Consider the following 20359-nt stretch of genomic DNA (forward strand, 5'->3'; position numbering starts at 1 on the left):
TCAATAGCCTGTAATAAGGATGTATTGAAACTCAAAACATCAGAGCCTGAATTACCCTTCAAGCAAATCCCAGAGGGGCCCACACCTCAGGCAGATTAGGCTCTTGCATTTCATGCCATGATATACTGGAATTACTGGCTAGGCACCTTTAAATGCAGGAAAACAGCAAAAAGGGTACCAAGAAGTAATCAGACCATGCTAGTGATTGATTGTTTTTAGGCAGCAGCAATTGGAGAAAAATCAGATCGAGCGTGTGGCCCAAGTATGTGGGGCCACACACTTTTTTTTAAAGATTTAAATCTGTCACTGACTACATCAATCCATGCACCACCTAACAGGCAGGATCATCTACATGGGTGTTGAAATCTCCCAGTATTGTGAAATTAGGAAACTCCAGAAGGAATGGTGAAACTACAGTAGCTAGTGGCTCACCAAAATGTGTCCCATATATTGCTGGATGAGAAAAAGGTGCTTCTGAAAAGGAAGAATTATGACACATTTTGATAGAGAACATTAACACCTCTGCCTCAACAACCTACTACTCCAATATCTCCACTGAACAGGAAAAGCATGACTATAATCATGGCAACATCTCCTTCCTTTCTGTTTTCCCAATCGGAGTGTAGAAGAGTATAGCCATCTGGTATGGCTCCGGCAATGGCCACACCAGAGGATGCATTTAACCATGTATCAATAAGTAATAGCACATTCCGAGGGCCACACAGCTTCGGCAAACATGGTATAACCCCTGCTTCCTACACCACTTTGCAAATATTCCACTGATTCCTTAATGAATGAGGCTTGGAAACTTGGATAAACTCCTAGGGATCTTATATTGCACAACTGCCGGTGGAGGGCAGCCCTAGCGAAATTACAGCTTCCATCGAATTCAGGAGTCCTAGGTGGTCGAATTTGTTTTGCTTCATTTTTTAGCAAATCAACTGTAGTGTCTTGCCTGGTGGTTTCGCTGGTGGCACTGGGGATGCGTCCACTAACAGAGCTCACCTGCTTGACTTGGGGCAGCTGGCAAACCCTACATTTCTCCTCACTTGCGTCCTGCATCCGCGTTAAGTCTCCTTAAGTGAACTGGCCATCTCTTTAGATGAGACTTACAATGATGGACAGAGCAGGCCTCTACTCCCGGCCATCTGTTCCAAAGTGAACACTGCAGAAATTTGAAGACTTACACCCAAACCAGTTTTTCATCTATATTCCACTTGCTGACTCCTGCGATGCCAATGGCAGGTGTAGACCACAAAACCAACCACAAACCTCCTTTTTGATTGCCTATATACATTAGGTAACAGACAGACTAATAACCTGGATCGCAAGAGCACTGATTACCCCTACTCTGATCTCCCAACAGCACTTACATGAAACTTGGGAGGCAGAGTCTGGCAGAGCTTTGCATAAAAAGAGTGTGTGTGGATTCTGGAGTATCCCAGCAAAATCACCTGTAATGCCTTCGCCAATGGACACAGATTACGTCCTTCATAGAGTTTCTCTCTCACAATCAAATGTTCATTGTATATTACGAGCTGCCCCAGACATGTGCGCCCATTGTGGCTCCTTAGTAAGCATGGGCGGATTTTGCGGATCCACGATTCGCGCATTTGCGTATTCACGGATCGTGGATCCGCAAAATCCGCGGATTTTGCGGATCGGCGGATTTGGGGCGGGGCTTCCATGCCAGGACCATCGTGCCAGATTGAACCCTGCCCTTCATATTTATTCAAGAAGACGCCACCGTTTTGTGCCATACCTCTACTCAACTGGAGTACTTTCTACTGGATAATCAGTAAGTGCTACCTCGTTGGGTAAATGTATAGTGCTTTTACTACACTACAGCTACCTAAAGTGCCAGAGAGTTGTCAACAGCGACCAGGTGTGTGTTACTATGCAATCGCGCCGAAGGGCGCAGGGGTCCCTTGAGTGAGCTATCATAGTGGGTAAATGGCGGGAAGACGGTGCACACCTCGAGTGTGTGGGCGGGGCCAAACGGACGGGGCTTCCATGCGAGTGCACATGCCTCTTGTGTGTATAAAAGGTCAGAGACCGATCAGAGCAGCAGATAAAGATACAGAAGCTCCTGGCCACAGGAACAGCACGAGGATTGCGCTCGTGAAAGTCAAGGATGCAAAGGCCTATGTCCAGCATCACAGCTGATTTTCGATGGTATATCTGGGAAGAAGGCACATCTGCCCAGCCTTGACAACGCTCACGATTGTTTTTGGGGCCGATGAATGAGTCACTGAATTTAAGCTTCAACTAGGGCACATGCTTAACTGATATCTGTAAGTGCTTGCGGTTGAGGTTTAATTTTTGTGCCAGGACCGTCGTGCCAGAATGAACCCTGCCCTTCATATTTATTCAAGAAGACGCCACCGTTTTGTGCCTGTTGTAACTAATTTACGATGGCGCCGGCAAGCTGCCAGCGCCATCCTAAAATAGTTACTAAATTAGCTTCAACAGGAAGCTCTAATTGATAAAATAAAGCAGGCGCTCGAGCCCCTGCTTTATCTTATCTATTAGAGCTTCCTGTTGAAGCTAATTAAGTAACTATTTTAGGATGGCGCTGGCAGCTTGCCGGCGCCATCGTAAATTAGTTACAACAGACCAGCAAGGCTTGAACTTTTGACCGAGGAATCCGCCGCTCGCGGATTGCGAATTTTCGGTAAATTCGCGAGAGTTCGCGGATCGCGGATTTACCGAAAATCCGCAAAATCCGCGAGCGGAGCGGATTTAGCGCTCATGCTTACTCCTTAGCAGCAGACCTCAAACACGCTGTGCGGCTGCCCAACCCTCTCGCACTATTGGCGGGTAATCCGAATAGATACAAAACTGCCTCCCGCTTTATGGTTTTGGCCTTCGCAAAGGAAAACCAGGCAATAACACTGAAATAGAAGAATGCTGTCCCTCCCAGTGGTGAAGCATGGAGAGCAGCAGTGAGGTGATGGTCTGAATAAGAGGCAATAGAGCTTAGCAGAGAGAAAGCTAAGAGCCTACGCAGACTACCTATAGCCCCGATCTGGAGCCACTGAGCCTAGAACAGATTTCCTCCCTCCTCTCCATGATACTAAATTAGCGAAATGCCCTTGTTGAACTCCCCCAAGATGCAGTTACTTGACATATCCTTTCACAACATGGGGGAGGGGGTAGAGGCCTTTTATGCCTCCCAACTTAGATCAAAACATTGCCTCACATGGTTAACACCTACTGGACAGAGTATACAACTATCACAGTCACCTGTGTGACGATTGTACGTTAGTCCATATCCAGCGGGCCCTACTGTACCCCTGGAGCTACCCCTCCAAGTTTGCTCCAATTCCACTTTAACCCTCTCTAGAGGTGGATGCTTTCATACACACCAGATAAATTATTTCCCTGGCTGGATACCTCCCTCCACTATTACCTACTACTTACTTAACAGAACACCACAGCAAGGACGACACTTTAGGACCCACTGATAGCCCGAAATGGTATGGTGATGACCCTGCTAAATATGTGATGAGATGTACGTATCTTTACATGTACGAAAATTCAATAAAAACTTTTAAAAAGTTATAGCACATTCCACTTACCAAATTTCCAGCAGATGCTTAGCTTAAGGAAGCATCTAGCATGAATTACCCCGCATTTAATCTAGGTTGTTGCCACCCCAGGCTTTTTATAGTCCATTGTTTTTCGCAGCATTCCTTACACTGCCATATAGCTTCTAGATTTTTGTTTGCATCCTCTCATTTGATATGCCTTTCCTCATTATCAACCCACACGATTTGCCTGCCAACTGTCAGAAAATGTCTCCTTTGAGCAGGTTATGTAATTCTGTTTCTTGAAATATGCTCTGCCCGCTGTTGTATGTTTTAGGATTGTCTATGTCTTAAACAAAGAACATTATGACCAACGCACACACTAAACTACCAGTCCCAGTTTCGAATACAAGAAATAACAAGCAGGAAAAGGCGCAATAGCCATTAAACGCAAACAAAAGCTTTCAATAACGCAGCCCACAAGTGAACACTTCATTTAGTGTTTATTAAAATTAATTTGCTTACCTAGGCTGAGGGACTAGAAATATAATTAATTTCAATAAGTAATATTTCACATATAGTGCAAATGTGTTTTTCCATTCTTACCAAATTGATGGCAGCATTGAATTCTGAAGAACATATGTCCTGTCCAAAAATAAAAATATACTCCTAATCATGATCTGTAAAACAAAGAAAATGTGTTGATTCAATTCTAGCATGTTATTTTGGGTCTCAAATCTAGCACAATACATAGGAGTAGCAATGTGGTTAAAATGCTTAACACTTTCTGAGCAACCCTAAACCAAAAAGGCTACAGGATGCACTAAAGTTAACCACATTAGTAACATCTATACAGAAACAAAGCATGGAATGCGCTGCACCAAACTATGAGGCCTTTTAGGATGGTGGACGGACCTGCGTCTGTCTGCCACCCCCGAGGTGGAGGGACCGTGCGCAGGGGCAGCGGCGGTCCCTCAATACAAATTAGGATGTGACCGCCACCCTGGCGGTCACATCCCGTATCTTTAACCTTGCGGCGGGTGCTGCTTGAAGCAGCACCCGCCGCAAGGTTAAAAATGCATGCTTTGCATTTACATGCACAGCCAGGCACCGCGCCGTCACTGCCGCTTTGTGCATGTAAATGCTGGGGGGTACCATAGGTACCCCCCATGTGCACCCCCCCCCCCCCCCCCGACACCCAGGGGGCCCGCAACGGGCCCCCAAACACAAAAGACCACATGCTTTTCCACGGCAGAAAAGCCGCCATGGAAAAGCATGTTTCAGCCTGCATCCTAATATGGCTGGCGGTGTCTTGCAGACACCGGACCCATTTTTGCCTGCATACACCGCGGATCAGCGGCGGGCGGACTTGCCGCCCGCCACTGATCCCACTGCCATCCTAATGTGGCGGTGGGTGTTACCAATGTCCGCGGCGGTGAATCCGCATCCTCCAGGCCGGCGGTGGCTTCCACCGGCCTGGAGGATGCGGATTCACCGCCATCCTAATCGGCCCCTATGTACCATCATTTAAACCTGGGAAGAATTGGTGACTTCAGTTTCAGCACAGTTTGAAATTACTGACCAATGAATGCAACAATGAAACAATGAAACAATGAAACAATTTAACAACCAAGGCATGCAGAAATACAGAAATAACCCTGGTTATGGGAAAAAAGAAAAATGCTAGAGTGCAGGAAGAAAATTAGAGCTTCTAGAACAAAGAGAATTAACTGGTTTTGCCAATTCCACCCCCACCCCATCCCAAACATATATCGCCATGCATGCACAGGAAGTCCTATACCACTAAAAGATGCCTGCCATATGCATTTAAGCAGCCATTTTGGAGCTTTTGAAGCTTGGCTTTGCCAATGAATGTGAACCACCGTCCATTCGCAGGAGACACATTTTGCAGTGTGGGTTGTGGGAAACCTGTTTGGGAGTGGTTTTTCAAGCTACAGGTGCAGGTAATGGTAAAAACAGGTAATAGATTTTAGGTTTCAAGGGGGGTAGTGGTATAGGGACAGAAATGGGTTTTTAAAAAATATATGGAAGTAACCCTCCACCCAAAAATATGTAAACATATACATACATAATTTTTGTATACTGTATATTTTATAAATATAAACACACACCCACCCACACACACACACAAAAAAGAACATCAGACAATAGCACAGCCATTGCGTGACAAAATACCATAGTGTGATACAACTGCTGCAAAAGTCAACTCATGGTAAAGGTATGCGTGGTAACAACTGCTATTTTTTAAAGATGAAGCAAACACAAGGAGATGATGGACGGAGTGCTAAAACTTTTCAGACACTCACCCTGTGAGAGATCTGGGTTGAATCCATCATTGTTCTTTAGCTCACTTCGCCAACTCAGTTTAGATCCAGCTTTATGCAAATCAGTATTGACCCTGTGCCTCATGGGAACAGTCCAGCCTGAACTGCCAAGCCAGGTCTTCCCTGTACCGGAAACAAGCCTCATGGGACCGGTTTCTGGGTAAAACCCCTCATCAGCCAGGCTAGATTGAATCCAGTGTCAAAGTGAGCAAGGGACCCACACCTTTAAAGACAAACAAAAATCCCACCAATGTTTCAAAGGGGCTGACTAGAAGCCCACACTTATATGCTGTATGTTTACAGGTATTGCTAACAGGAGAGCAGTGCTTAATTTGTAAAAGAATGAGTGCAGGTGCTCAAAAGCTCGGTTCCAGAGGTGCCATTAAAAATCAGTGTGCTAAATGCCAAGGCTACGTAGAGTTGTATTTACCCAAGGCCTCTTTAATCCACTACCAGACACTGTTGCCCATGCTGCCCAGTTTACCCCCATCACCGGGTTGATCACAAGAAGTGAGCCTCCAACGCAAGTGACTCGCTAGACGAAACACCTCTGCACCCAAGCCCGACAGCCTGAGTCCGAACCAACCGACGATGCCCCTTGCTCCAGAGACTTTCAGGGGCCTTGCAGCCCTTTAGGTTCTGCTGGGATTGTCCCCAAGAGCTCACTTGCAGCCTTTATATAGCTACATGTTTCTACATTGACTTTAACACGTAGCTTTGGAGGCTGCCTTTGCAGACGGCACCTCTGCGCCAGGACACACTGGGGCAAGAGGATTCAGGCTGCTGGTGGTTATATGGACCTTGGCCCCTATTTCTGCATTAGAGTCTCATGCCTCAAATCTGACAGCTGTGATTTTCTACTGTTTTACCTGTAAAGATCAGTAAAGTCTAAGGTACTTGCTTGATTCCGTTGAAGTTGGTGTCTGAAATTATATAAAAATCTGTGTTTTTCTGAATTGGTCTCAGGTTCCTCCTTGAGTGTGTGTGTGTCTCAGTTGTTGACTCCGTGTGTACAGCAGGTGCTGGACACTGCTCTTTGGTGGGCCTGGGCTGCTTGCTTGCACTGCCGCATACAAGGTATTTGGGATTGTTGGTTTGGGCCCTGTAGGCCAGCGGGGGGGTGTCTGGACTTTCTGCATGGTGTGCATCGCTTTGGTGCACTGCATGGAAAGCCAGCTTCCTACAACCATCATGTACCATTTTGACAGTTGCTAATTACTTTATTAAAATTTCTTCTGAAAGGATCATAGGCATTTTATTCAGTGTTTTTATCATTTTTGTGACAGTTTGTAAAGTTAACCAACAGCAAATTACATGAAAACATTGATGTTGAAAGTGAAGTTGACAGAGAAATATGTCTGGCACTTTGATGACGGAGGAATTTTTTCAAGTTACTGAAGCTCCTAGCAAAACTGGAACTTTGGCACAATTAATATCAATGCATGAAACACCACAAGGGCAAAGTTCCAGTCTTTAGAATGGCAAAAGCCACCTCAGAAATGAATGTCAAATGACATGACTGTCATCCTCAAAAAGGTAGTTTGCACTCTTGGAGGTCCATATTTCCATTGGTGGCATTTCCTTCTCTGTTTAAGCAGCCAACCTATGGGACTCTTTACCCCCCAACATAAGATCAACTGATAACCAACCACCTTATCTTCAGAAAACTACTCAAGAATTGGCTCTTCCCAACATAACCACCACACGCAAACACAAGTATACAGCATATCCCTCTGTATATAAGCATTTATTTGGACTATAGATAAGTACCTATATATGTGTAATGATTTGTATAAACGTATAATAATTATGTCTTTAGAACTATAGATATTCGTTAGTTCTGCTTAACAAATGTACGTATTACAGATAGTCACATTATTCTATGTTTTAACATGTATATAAGTGACTGCATAAATAAGTAAATCTTTTATCATAACTATGTATCTACAATTGCTTCACTATTGAATTACAAAAAATAAATTAGAGTACAACACTAGAAAGCCAGAGTTTATTAAATGCATCTTTAATCTATGTATACTACCTTCCTTATGTATATATATATATATATATATATATATATATATATATATATATATATATATATATATATATATATATATTATCCACCAATTCGTTCACTTGGAAGTGCACTCTTTGCACGGTTGGTGCTGGACAGTAGGGATGAACGTCCCCCTACTATAAATTATCCACCAAAAGAAAATAATGTCCGCACTCGCTCAATTTGATAAGTTGGGTTTATTCGACAGAGACTACAATATAGCCCCCTTCATCTACGCTTTTCGACCGCAGGTCTTGTTCACAGTGCTGCCAACACTGTGAAAAAGACCTGCGGTCGAAACGCGTAGGTGAAGGGGGCTGTATTGTAGTCTCTGTCGAATAAACCCAACTTATCAAATTGAGCGAGTGCGGACATTATTTTCTTTTGGTGGATAATATATATATTTTTATATATATATATATATATATATATATATATATATATATATATATACACATACATACACACACACACCTTTGTATGTACTTGTGTATCTATAATAATTTGTTTCTAATTAAGGAGATCAAATGTACTACCCTTTTTCTTACCCTATACCTCTATCAATATATCCTCTGCCTCCACTCTCTCATTCATCCACAAACCCCATACCACTACTATGATTCCTAAAACAACCCTTTCTAGACTCTTCCCTCCTTGCATCATCTCATACCTCTTTCACTATTCAGATCTCCAAAACAAGTCTTTCTAAACCCTTATCTACGTTCACTCCTACAGATGAACAAATTGCACCAGAAGTGGTCATTTTTGAAAGGGTGGTTTACAACAAACTGTTACATGCTACAAAATATGTACCCAAAACCCCATTCAATATTACCAAGAGCGAACATGCAGCCTTACAAAGTTTAAAAGAGTCCCCCCATATTGTAGTAAAAAGCTGCGATAAAGGCGGTGGGATAGCTATTCTGGAAAAACAAACTTACATAAATAAAGTGGAAGAAATGTTAAATGATGAAAGATTCTATAGTAAAATCAATAGGAATCCGACATCGCGAACTAAATCAAGAATTCAGAAGCTCACATCGAAAGCATTACACAAGGGTGTCATTTGTGAGAAAGAGTTCCAATACATGAACATTGAAAATCCTAAATTAGCCAGTATGTACGGAACACTGAAAGTTCATAAAAACATTGATAATCCTCCTTTAAGACCAATTGTTACCACAATTGGTTCAGTAAATGAGCCCATTTCAAAATATTTAGATGCAATTTTACGCCCATCTATTAATAAAATCCCGTCTTAAGTCTTTATTCGAACATTCTGGGAAATGGAGCAATCACATCAGTTCAATGGTTCATAGATCTATATGAAATAGACTGTGATAATAACTTCATTATTGAGTGCCTCAAAATCATCCTAGAAGAAAATGTCTTCGAATTTCGGGGTGATTTATACAAACAGACGAAAGGAGTAAGTATGGGCGCATCATGCGCCCCTACTATAGCAAATATATATGTTGCCCATTTTGAAAATCAATTCATCTTCAATGAGGTTGCGCCTTTTTATGAGTCCGTCCTACACTGGTCGAGATATATCGACAATATCATCTTCATTTGGGACGACAATGAAGACACTCTCCAAGAGTTTATCTTGTGGCTAAACCTTTGCGATGAGAATTTAAAATTTACAGCTAAAATTAGCAATGAACAAATTGAATTTTTGGATATCTTGGTAAAGCATGATGAGGGGCAGTTATATGTAGACCTATTCACTAAACCGACCGCTCGTAATACTTTGCTGCATTTCGATAGTCATCATCCAACAAATCAAAAAAGCAGCATCCAGTTTGGGCAATATCTTCGCCTTCGAAGAAATTGTACGAAACTGGCTGATTACGACACTAGATCCATCGAAATGAAAGCGAAATTCATAAATAGAGGCTACCCCCACCGACTAATCCGTGACGCGTGTAAACGTGCTCGTTTTTACGATAGGCAACATATTCTCCAAGGGTCAAGTAAACCCAAGAATGACAGCTTAGTATTTGTAACACGCCATTCAATCCTGAATGAACAAATCAGACAAATAATGTATTCAAGCTGGCAACTTTTGAATATTAACAATCCCTAGGCCTATGTTGGTCTATAGAAAGAACCGTAATTTGAAAGATCTGATTGTTAGATCACACATGCCAAATAAGAACAAGGAACTGATCCAAAGTAGTCTCACAGGAGCCACACCAGTGACCGGAAACTACAAATGTAGGACATGTGTAGTTTGCCCTCTTGCCATTGAAACAAAAGAATTACTTTTCAATGGTCACACCATCATAAGCAAAGGCATAAATAACTGCAAAACAAAGAACATTATTTATCTGTTAGTATGCCCGTGCCATTTGGGATACGTGGGTGAGACCTCTAGATCTCTGAATGCACGATTGACTGAGCACAGGTAGGCGATACGCACTAAAAAATTGTCATCACCCATGGTTTCACATTTTCTTGATTGTAACCATTCCCCTAAAGACATCAAGTGGTTCATTTTGGAAAGAATTACCCCCAAAGAAGGTATAGACACCGATAAACTGAGAAAAAAACGAGAAGTGTTCTATATTTTCTGGTTAGACACCGTAAAAAATGGCCTCAATTTAGAAATACCATGGGAACATGCAATCCTGTAGAAGAATGGCAATAACCTCTATGATGTTATAATGTTACAATTCTAGTGCCAGTACAATGCATTGCAAAACATGAATAACTAAAAGCAATAACATCTCAAAGGCATGAGATAGATACACTGTACGACTATGATGTTTGGAATTTAATTAACTGCATAATTCTGGAATATATATTTAAAAACAGGATGTTGAAACCTATTGGTATATGAAGCATCTGTCGATTTTGAGGACATTTAGTCCTTATATTTTAAATATTGTAAATAGATATATGTTGTATATAATTGGTTTGTTACAAATGTTGTATACATTTTGATTCTCATAATATGTCCTTTAAGGAGTGGCAACCTCACACGAACATGTGTTTTTTACATTAACTACATAACGAATTGGCACTTACGCTTCTTGCGTGATTCCGAGATGGGACCTGTAGGCAAATATAGAAGCTCTAACCTATCACCGCCCATATTAGATTGTTACATCACATGTTATGCAAAGGTAAATGTAAACCAATAGGAAGCTCCGTTATTTTACAGCAAGCCAACCAATTGAATTGCTAACCCTTTGGTTTGAATCCTGGCGTGTAGTCGAATAGTTTAAAAACGCCGCTAATAGAGAGCTCAGTCTCTATCGTCTGCATACATGGGTGCAGTCTGTAGCGTTTTTCTCAACGAGGAGAGAGGTGAGAGAGATTCCATACGCCGGAGCTACGGCTATAATTATAGAATGACTGAGTGGTACTCTAGGAACGGTTATACAGCTCGCCCGTTAAAAATAACTATCTGTTTAAAGCCCACAATGAGGATAGAACATTATTATTTATCTGTTTTATCTTTTTTCAACAGATTATTATCCTCCCCGACCTTGCAGCTGTTCGTATTTTCGCTGCATTAATCATTCTACTATCGTATGGTAATAGTAAAGTTATCAACCACTTATCGGTAAGATTCGGTTTGCTGCTGCATCCGTTTAGTATGCGTACATGAAGTCGTGAACTTGAGTATAAATGGTCCTGTGCGCATTTATTAGCTAATAAGAATGTCCTTTTTGCTCCGGTCCTCTCTGTAGGAATATGTTTATAAAAGAACCTACTGAATCATTACGTACCTAAAGCGCTATTTCTGCAACCTAAAGAGAAAAGAAAAAAACAATGGCATAAATCCGTGAAAATAATCGGTACGTTTTTTGAATATATAATAATATTATACTCCGGTGTGATTAAATTCAAATACGCTACTCTTGTAGCAAGGGTATCTAGGAGCTGCCATTTCATCTGTCTCCTTAATATGATCTTTACATCGAACAGTTGTTCTAAAACAATTTGAAAACAGATGATAGATTGAAAAATGCAACCTTAGCATAACCTGTGTAACACTCTCGCTGTACAAGATATGTTTTGGTGTTAGAGACGTAAAATAGCAATAGGAAGTAAATGTACTTCAACATTTAAAACATGCTCTATGAGGAAATTAAACTTGACGAATCTAGCATCTATGATGTAGGTTATAGCATAATTATATAACATATAAATAATTTCTCTACAGCTTATCTTGCCATCCATGTGCAAAATAAATTAACCTGCATCAACTGAGCATAGGAGATTTTAAGAACTCTTTGGATTTTTGCTGTATGCAAGCCTGTATTTTTACATGGTAAGACATGACTATATGCTATAAGTGAAATGCGTGTCTAACTAGGTCTATATTATTTCTCTCTGTATGGTTGATAATACCTCCACATAAACCATATTTCTTGTGGAGAGATTCCTTATCGGCATGATTCGCCAATTACAAACTTTATAAAAAAAATAGACCATTTCTTAGATTCACTCTAGAGATAATATGGTATGACACGAATACCAATGCAATTCGATCATTGATGTATATTAGAATACGAGGTTGCCACAACACAGGGTTTTAAATGGTGTTTATATGAAATTTGTAATCTGTGTAAATTATGTATATATCGATTTAAGTTTATGTTTATGGTCAATTATGCAATATGTGGAAACAAGATATATATATATATATATATATATATATATATATATATATATTCCGCAGCATTCTCCTTCCCTCGAAGTAGAGAGGCGGCACACAGGGACAGAGGAAAACCATTTATTTCAACCTGGCATGACGCGTTTCGGATTGCTTCCTTCCTCAGATGCCTGATGCTGAAAATAGTTCCACTGGTGCAAACAGTCTCTGTCTACCACTCAATCACTAAGGTAGTGTTGAGGTTGTCCGCAAAACATGTCACGGAGTCACCAGAGCTCCCGTTCTTCGGACTGCTTAGTCCAGCATGCATTGTTTCAACCTTGCTGGTTTGGTGGTCCGTTTACTCGGCATGCACTTCTATTCCCATCGTGCAGCCGAGTAGCCTTGTTAGCAGGTTGAGACTTTCGTACTTGTACAGGGAAAACGGAGTTCTCTTCCCTTAATCCCAAGCCTCGCAGTCCCTTCAGCATACAGAGTCGGGGACCTCGATAAAGTAAGGACGACCCTCCATAAAGTATGAATTGTCCTTGACAACGTTGTCTCTGCAGCCTCCGTTGTGCGAGGCGGTCCGGGTTCCACCCATTGGCACCCTTCCTTCAGACGCTTGTTGGGAGTGCCTTCCTCGCGTGTAATGGGACCACGCATTGTATTCCGCAGCATTCTCCTTCCCTCGAAGTAGAGAGGCGGCACACAGGGACAGAGGAAAACCATTTATTTCAACCTGGCATGACGCGTTTCGGATTGCTTCCTTCCTCAGATGCCTGATGCTGAAAATAGTTCCACTGGTGCAAACAGTCTCTGTCTACCACTCAATCACTAAGGTAGTGTTGAGGTTGTCCGCAAAACATGGCACGGAGTCACCAGAGCTCCCGTTCTTCGGACTGCTTAGTTATATATATATATATATATCTCAAAGCTCACGTGTGAAAACAGACCTCACTCACGGGGATACTGTCCAGAAGCCTTTAATACTAACAGCAAGCTTCAAATAGCAGAGAGACCCAGAGAAACGTTCATGAATGTCCTGTTTCGTCTTTAGCTCCTGACGCGTTTCGAAGGCTCCCGCCTTCTTCTTCAGAGGATGACGAACAAATACAGGAGGGAGGCAGGAACCACTTCCTTTAAATCGAATGACACGCCTCTAGATAGGCGTCGCCGCAGTGCCATATGGAACCACTTCCTTTAAATGGAATGACACGCCTCTAGATAGGCGTCGCCGCAGTGCCTTATGGAGCACGTAGTCCTGCAGAGTAAATCGCATATAGCGTCAGTTTCACAGAGTCCTCCGCTGTAGTACAAAGGCAATTGATGCTGATCCCCTCGCCAGCCAGGCAGCATCACGGTGATAGAGCAGGGGACGGCTATATAACCACACTCCCAACACGCTGAATGCTTGCCATGTAGAGACTCTTCCCTGGACGTCGCTTGGCGGTGCTCCGCGCATGCAGTTTCGGCTGCATATATATATAGGCGATTTGAAACTTAGAAATATAATTAAAAGACTGACAGAAAGTTACAGTGTAAAGACATTTAAGTACATACAATCTAAGATGTAATCATCCTATACCTAATCAAATATTATCTTGTTATATAATGTTTCTGATTATATGTTTGTTTGATTATGTGTTCATTTTAGTGTAATAGACGGCTACCTGATGAAGGCACGTTTGCCGAAACGCGCGTAGTTTGACACCTGCCGCACTGCCTCCATCATCTTTTTCGTCTATCATGTATTTTTGGATACGGTATATAAATTTGTAAAACTGTCATAATGTATTAATATATACAAAACGAAAATAATTATAAATAAAAACTATATTTTGATATCTATTTTCGTGTATATCTATTGACATTTGATAGGGTGATACCTTAATTGGTTTTCTGCCTATTTCACAGTAACATGAATAGTATTTTGAAATACATACCTAGCTAAAACTGTTTCTAAATAGTTAAACCCTTATCTGTGACTCCTCCACCTCCCTTTTACTCATCACAAACCCCCTCCTACTGCTGTCCCCTAAAAAAACGATTTTTGACCCTTCCCTCTTCTATCCCTCCACTATTAATTTTTAATCCAAAAACCAGAACAACATGTCCACCACTCCAATTAATTTCATATTTAACTATAGTAACTCTCCTCCACCTCCCATTTACTCACCCCAAACTCCTCTTACGGCTATAAAATCCAAAAAAACAAAAAGAAAAGTTCCAGACCCTTCCCTCTTTATCCCTCCACTATTCATTTTCAATGCAAACAAGCATTTGCAATGCAATATGTAGGAAAGTGGCTCTATATATACTGGACCAAAGTCAGGTACAGTGTGTATAGAATCCCCAATACCCAGAGGTATAACAGATGTTAAAGTCAGATCTGACATTACTCTCTGAAGTGGTAGCTTAGTCGAGCAGTAAGGCAGTACCAGAGGACAGTGTAAAGCATTTGTTGTACACACTCAGTCAGCAAAAGGTTTCGCACACTCAAGAACTGAACTCTAGGCCAATTGTTTTTATATCCAAATATACAGTTGTTTTATTTTAGAACCAACAGGTATCAAAATATACTTTTCTCAAAATGAGTGACTTTAGGTAATTGCTTTGCAGAATGGCAATAGACTTGGTAAATACACTTAGTTACTGGGTTGCAATAGGCAACACAATTCTAAACACAATTTAACATTGAGCTCAATGGGTTTTTCTACATAAATGCAGTTGATTAATTTCAGGATTACTTTTCTAACCGAAGGACTGGATCCTAGATTCAGTCCCGGGACCTAAGCTGTAAACAGTTAAGTAAAAGCGTTTTGGTTACAGGGGTAATTTGCTAAGGATTCAAATGTATTTTCAAAGTTGACACTTAGAAACTTTTCAGAAAAAAATTAGCCATGTTATCCTACGGAAGGAAATTCAAGTCCCAGGTAAAGAACGTTCTCGTTACTTTTATAATCCAGCACTGGACTCCTAGGTTCAGCACTGGGAACTCTACCTAAGACAGGTAAGTATTTGCGTTTCAGTAGTTGGTACGATTTTTAAAGAATATTTGTAGTTTGCAAAAAATCGACAAAAGAAATTTCAGAGAAAAACAGTCATTGGTTTCCTATGGAAGAAAATACAGGTAACTGGGAAGTACAGTGAAGATTACTCTTGCGGTTCAGTACTGAACTAGAAAGTACAGCACTAGCTTCTCTCCTGATCCCAGGTGAGTATTTCGTAAATCGTTATTCGGCTGATTTTAGAGGAATATTTTAAAGTTTCAAAACTCCACACTTAGAAGAAATTTCAGAGAAAACCAGTCAATGTTAGCCTATGGAAGGAAAGTGAGTTACGGTCTTTCAGGTTAGTACTCGACTGGTGAGGTTAAGGTTCTGGGCATAGACTCAGGGGTCTCCCAGGGTCGGAAAGGTACAGTTGTTACACCCTCAGCGGTACAGGGGCAGCCGGGTGCAGAGAGAGTAGGCCAATGCAATCCAATGGAGGGTAGGGGGCCTTTGGTTGGTGGCTGCAAGCAGGCAGGCCACGCGGCTGTGGGAGCTGAGCTCCTGGTCACTTACTCAAGGCAAGTGGGGAAGTAGAGTAGGGTAGTAGTTACACTTCCAGCGGCACTCGGGCGGCTGGGTGCAGGGTGCTTTTGCGCCTTCGGGCGCTCAATTTTATCCAATGGGAAAGTTACAAAGTGAACAAAGGCTGCAGGCTGGGGGATGGAGATTCTTCAGGTGCGACCACCACTTCAAGAGGTAAATTGGGTTCTGGGAGAATAGGCGAGTACCCCAAAAGAGGGCACAGGGCACCGTGGAGCGCCGGGTGCAGGGGTGTCTTTGGGTGTCGGGATATCGTACCCTCGGCTAGTCGCGGTGGGGGGGGGGGTCCCTGGTTCTGAGGCTGCAGATGTCGTCTGGGTCGTCGAGGAGGGTCTTTGGGCACTGGACTTCGGGTCCCAGTGGCCGGGGGGGGGGCAGGGGGGGGGGGGGGGGGAATGGGGGACATCCTCATGGTCTTGGATCACTGGGGCACGGGCCGGGCTCGGCGGGTGCAGAGTGGGCTGGATTTGCAGTTCCTGGCTGGCACCAGGGGTATTGCTGTTGGAGCAGAGCCTCTGCTCAGGGGAGTCCAAGTCTGTGAGAGGGTCAAGTCAGGCAGGTCCTCCGGGTTTTCCAAGGTTGCTGTCCGCAGGAGGGATTTAGCAGGGGCAGTTTCCAGGGTCGACAGGCCAGTAGGGCTAGGGCCAAGTCAGTTGGTGTTGTCCTGTTAGCAGCTGCACGGCGGTTCTTCTTCTTCTTGATCTTCTTTCTTGTTTTCTTATCGGGATCTGAGGAAGGAAGGTTCAGGGTGCTCCTAAACACTGAATTTAGGGGCATTACAGGTAGGGCAGGGACCAATAGGTCCCTGTCCATGGGGTAGGTACACCCCCTAGTCTGCTCATCACCTGTGGGAAGGGGGCAGGGGTCTAGCTGTGATTGGGCAGGGCTCTCCATCTACAAGATGGCCGGAGCCCGGGGTCGTGCTTCACCTCGCCTCTCCCACCTAAGGGGTGGGGTTAGCACAGGCTGGCACCCCCCCCTTCCTTCCGTAGGGTTTCCCGCCAGAGTGGGGGTCAGAACTGGTGGGGGCCAGTTGCTGAGTACAGCAAGTGGACTGGAGAAGCTCACAAAGGTGGCAGGCCTTTGAAGCTTCCCCCTGCCCATCCTGGGGGAGGAGACGTAGCACCTCGCCCAGAATGTGCATTGTTGAAGGCCCAGGAGAGCGGGGGCTCTCCACCCAGGGGTCCAGCAACATGTCTGCTGTGTGGCAGCCTAGGCAGCCTCTCAGACCAGATGTGGATTGTAGGTTAGATTTTCAGGGGGCATCTCTAAAATGCCCTCTGGTGCATTTTACATTAAATCCCTCACTGGCATCAGTGTGGGTTTAATGTGCTGAAAAGTTTGATATCAAACTCGTCAGTCTTCAGGGTAGCCATTATGGTGCTGTGGAGTTCGTAATGACGACCTCCCAGCACCATTTACTCTTAATGGCATCACTGCACTTACAGTGCACAGGAATGGCCCTGGGTACTGTAGGGGCACAGGGCTCGTGCACTTGTGCCCACACCACTGGAATAGGGCACCAAACTAGAGGGGTGACTGAGGTATTCCAGGGCAGTGGGTCTTGCGGGCATGGCACACAGGGATGTGTGCCATGTCGACTCTTGGTTTAGTACTGTACTTAGACACTCAGCCTGCAAAGGCAGTGTGTGGGTACAGGGCTCCTAAGGGTGGCACAATAAGTGCTGCAGCCCTTAGGGGTCTTCTCTGGTCACCATGCCCTGGGTACCTAGAGTACCATCTACTAGGGGCTGACAGGTAGCCAGAGATACCAATTGGGTTTTAGTTTCAACACAGTTTTAGGGAAGGAACACAGGCCCTGGGCACCTGGTTGGCAGGAGCTCAGGGAACACTCAGTCAAAGCATATCAGCAGTTCAGCGAAAAGTGGGGGCATACCAATTCAAGAAAGATGGCACTTTCTCACAAATAGGTCGCTTTTTTTTACAGCTATTGGCGTTGTAATGGAAGTGTGTTTTACTTATGTGAGAGAGTGAGTGTGGAAGTGATAGAAAGGGAGAGGGAGATGGTACATAGAGCTAGTTTGAGTCGATAACATATATAAGTGAGAGGTACAGTGAACAGAGAGAGTATGAAATAGAGAGTGAAATTGTTAGAGAAAGGTAGTTACATGCGGTCGGCAGGAGACACTTGTAAAAAGCAGGGTGAAGCTGCTCCCACGGCTACTGATTATATTCTGGCGCACTCTGTGTTGTCATTATTTACAAATATAGTATTACAGAGGACAATTCTAATGAGGCATCCGTCTCTGCCTGAAGCATTGGTGCAGCGCAGAGGAGCTGGATGTATCCAGGAGCAGTGAACATGCTGGATAGAGCACGGAGGGCTAGGAGAGCGATGACCATAAGAAGACAGGCCATTGGAGCACTGAACCAATTCTAAAGCTGTCTGTGCCTCTGAAAGGACAGAAAGGCAGAGTTAGACAAGACTCTGCTTTATAAGTATGAGGCCCTGTGTGAGGCTGCTCTGCCCGTGAAGGGCGTACACGGTTTCACCAAGAAGCAGTGTCCTTAGGAACACAAGAAAATACCAGACAGATCTGTGATTGTGACCTACCAGATGACATCATGGTGTTCCAAGCCTATTCCGAAATGTTGCGTAGCTACCACAGAACAGTATTGTGAGTACTGCATTACATATGACAATTATAAGCAGCTGTAGTGTGAAGTGCCCGTTACGCAAAGTAGGCTCAACATCAGATGATTCTGGGTAAATGATGTAATATCCCTGTGCCAAACAAATAATGAATGTGTCCTTCGGGTCTGGTTTGCGCTATCTAAAACTAAAAAAAAAACAACAACAAAAAAACAACGCCTGACCTGCAATAGCCAAAGCCTACAGAACCTTGACCGCAAGATGTGCTATAGGTGACCGACTGCCTGGTCGAGTTTTCCTCTGCTGTTAATAGAAGTTTGTGGCACTTGTTATTATTTTACTTTTTGTTTGGTATGTGTACTGTTTTGGGGGTGGAAGGAGCAGGCCTTACCGGTGCTGTGCTGCACTGGGGCTTCATTGCTGGCCAGGCCCTACCTCTCTAAGGATCTGAAAGATCCTTACGGGACTTGGCAGATGGTCTTAGTTGCCTGGGAGACCAGCATACAAAGGCCTGGGAAGTCTGAGTCCACCAGGAAGACTGGAGTAACAAGCAGCAGCCAGGTGAGATGAGGGCGGAGCATTCTGTGTTCCTTACTTGATCTTTCAGTGTCTACAAAAAATTGCGACATCTGGTTCTCATGTAAGTGCTCTGATGCTCTCAGCCAAATATTTGCTATGTAAAACTGCATAAAATGGACAATAGGAGCTGATGACATGAAAAAATAGCCATGCACATTTTTTTACAACAGGGATAATGATGCCTGCTTCTACATTTCTCAAACCATCGAATGCAGACTTGCAATGTGAAGAGCATCTTGATTTTAAAATATGCTGAATAGTCCAAAATACAATTATGAAGAAAGTTGAAAGTTGAAAACCTTTAGCATTTTAAAGGCAAATACTGTCAAAATGCACATAAAAATATAGTTTAAACTAGTTTAGTTTAACTAGTTTAAACCAGTCCAAGATCACAAAGTGGGTAAGCAGCAAGGCAAAGTACAGATGAAAGCACAGGAAATGACAGTGACTCACACAAGAACAGAGAGATGGTCAGAACTGGAGGCGGGGGTCATCCCATGTCCTTGACTTGGGACTCGTGTATTCCTATGACTTATGCGGATGGTAAAAGGTGCTGGGGCGTGTACAGGCCAGTTAGTGCAGAGGGCGGCGACCAACACGAACATAATGCAGCCTGACACACACGGTGTTCACAACGCTGAATAAAGAACATGAACAACTATATGACGCATGAAAATTTCTCCTGAGTAGAGACGACCGGAGCCCAGGAGGTCTCCTTGAGCATCAGAGGGCTGGCCGGTCAGCGCACACCGGAAGTAACGAATTAACCACTACAAGAGTGGAGGCAGGGGAAATATTAAAGTAATGCACATTGCTGTGATAAGCGGGCGCCGCACTGAAATCTAAAGCATGGCGCCCATGCAGAGAAAGTAATGTGAAGCGGCCACCATGCAAATGATTTTTTGAAAACGAGTCTTGGCTCACTATCAGGTTTATCTGGGTAAATCACTTAAACTCCTTTTAATTTCCCCGTGCCTACCAAATAATGAATGTGCCCTTCGTGTCCGGTTCACGCTATCTAAAACTA

General features: G+C 43.4%; 1 protein-coding gene across 1 annotated transcript in view; it reads right to left on the bottom strand.

Moving 5' to 3' along the window:
* CUL4B (cullin 4B) overlaps positions 1-20359 on the bottom strand; it is a 945370-nt gene that overhangs the window by 757167 nt on the left and 167844 nt on the right. Inside the window, exon 6 of the mRNA XM_078688736.1 lies at positions 4137-4210. Coding sequence (XP_078544862.1) covers positions 4137-4210 — 74 coding nt within the window. The remainder of the gene's footprint in view (positions 1-4136; positions 4211-20359) is intronic.

The sequence above is a fragment of the Lissotriton helveticus genome, chromosome 4_1 (genome assembly GCF_964261635.1).
Source record: "Lissotriton helveticus chromosome 4_1, aLisHel1.1, whole genome shotgun sequence".
Classification (NCBI taxonomy): domain Eukaryota; kingdom Metazoa; phylum Chordata; class Amphibia; order Caudata; family Salamandridae; genus Lissotriton; species Lissotriton helveticus.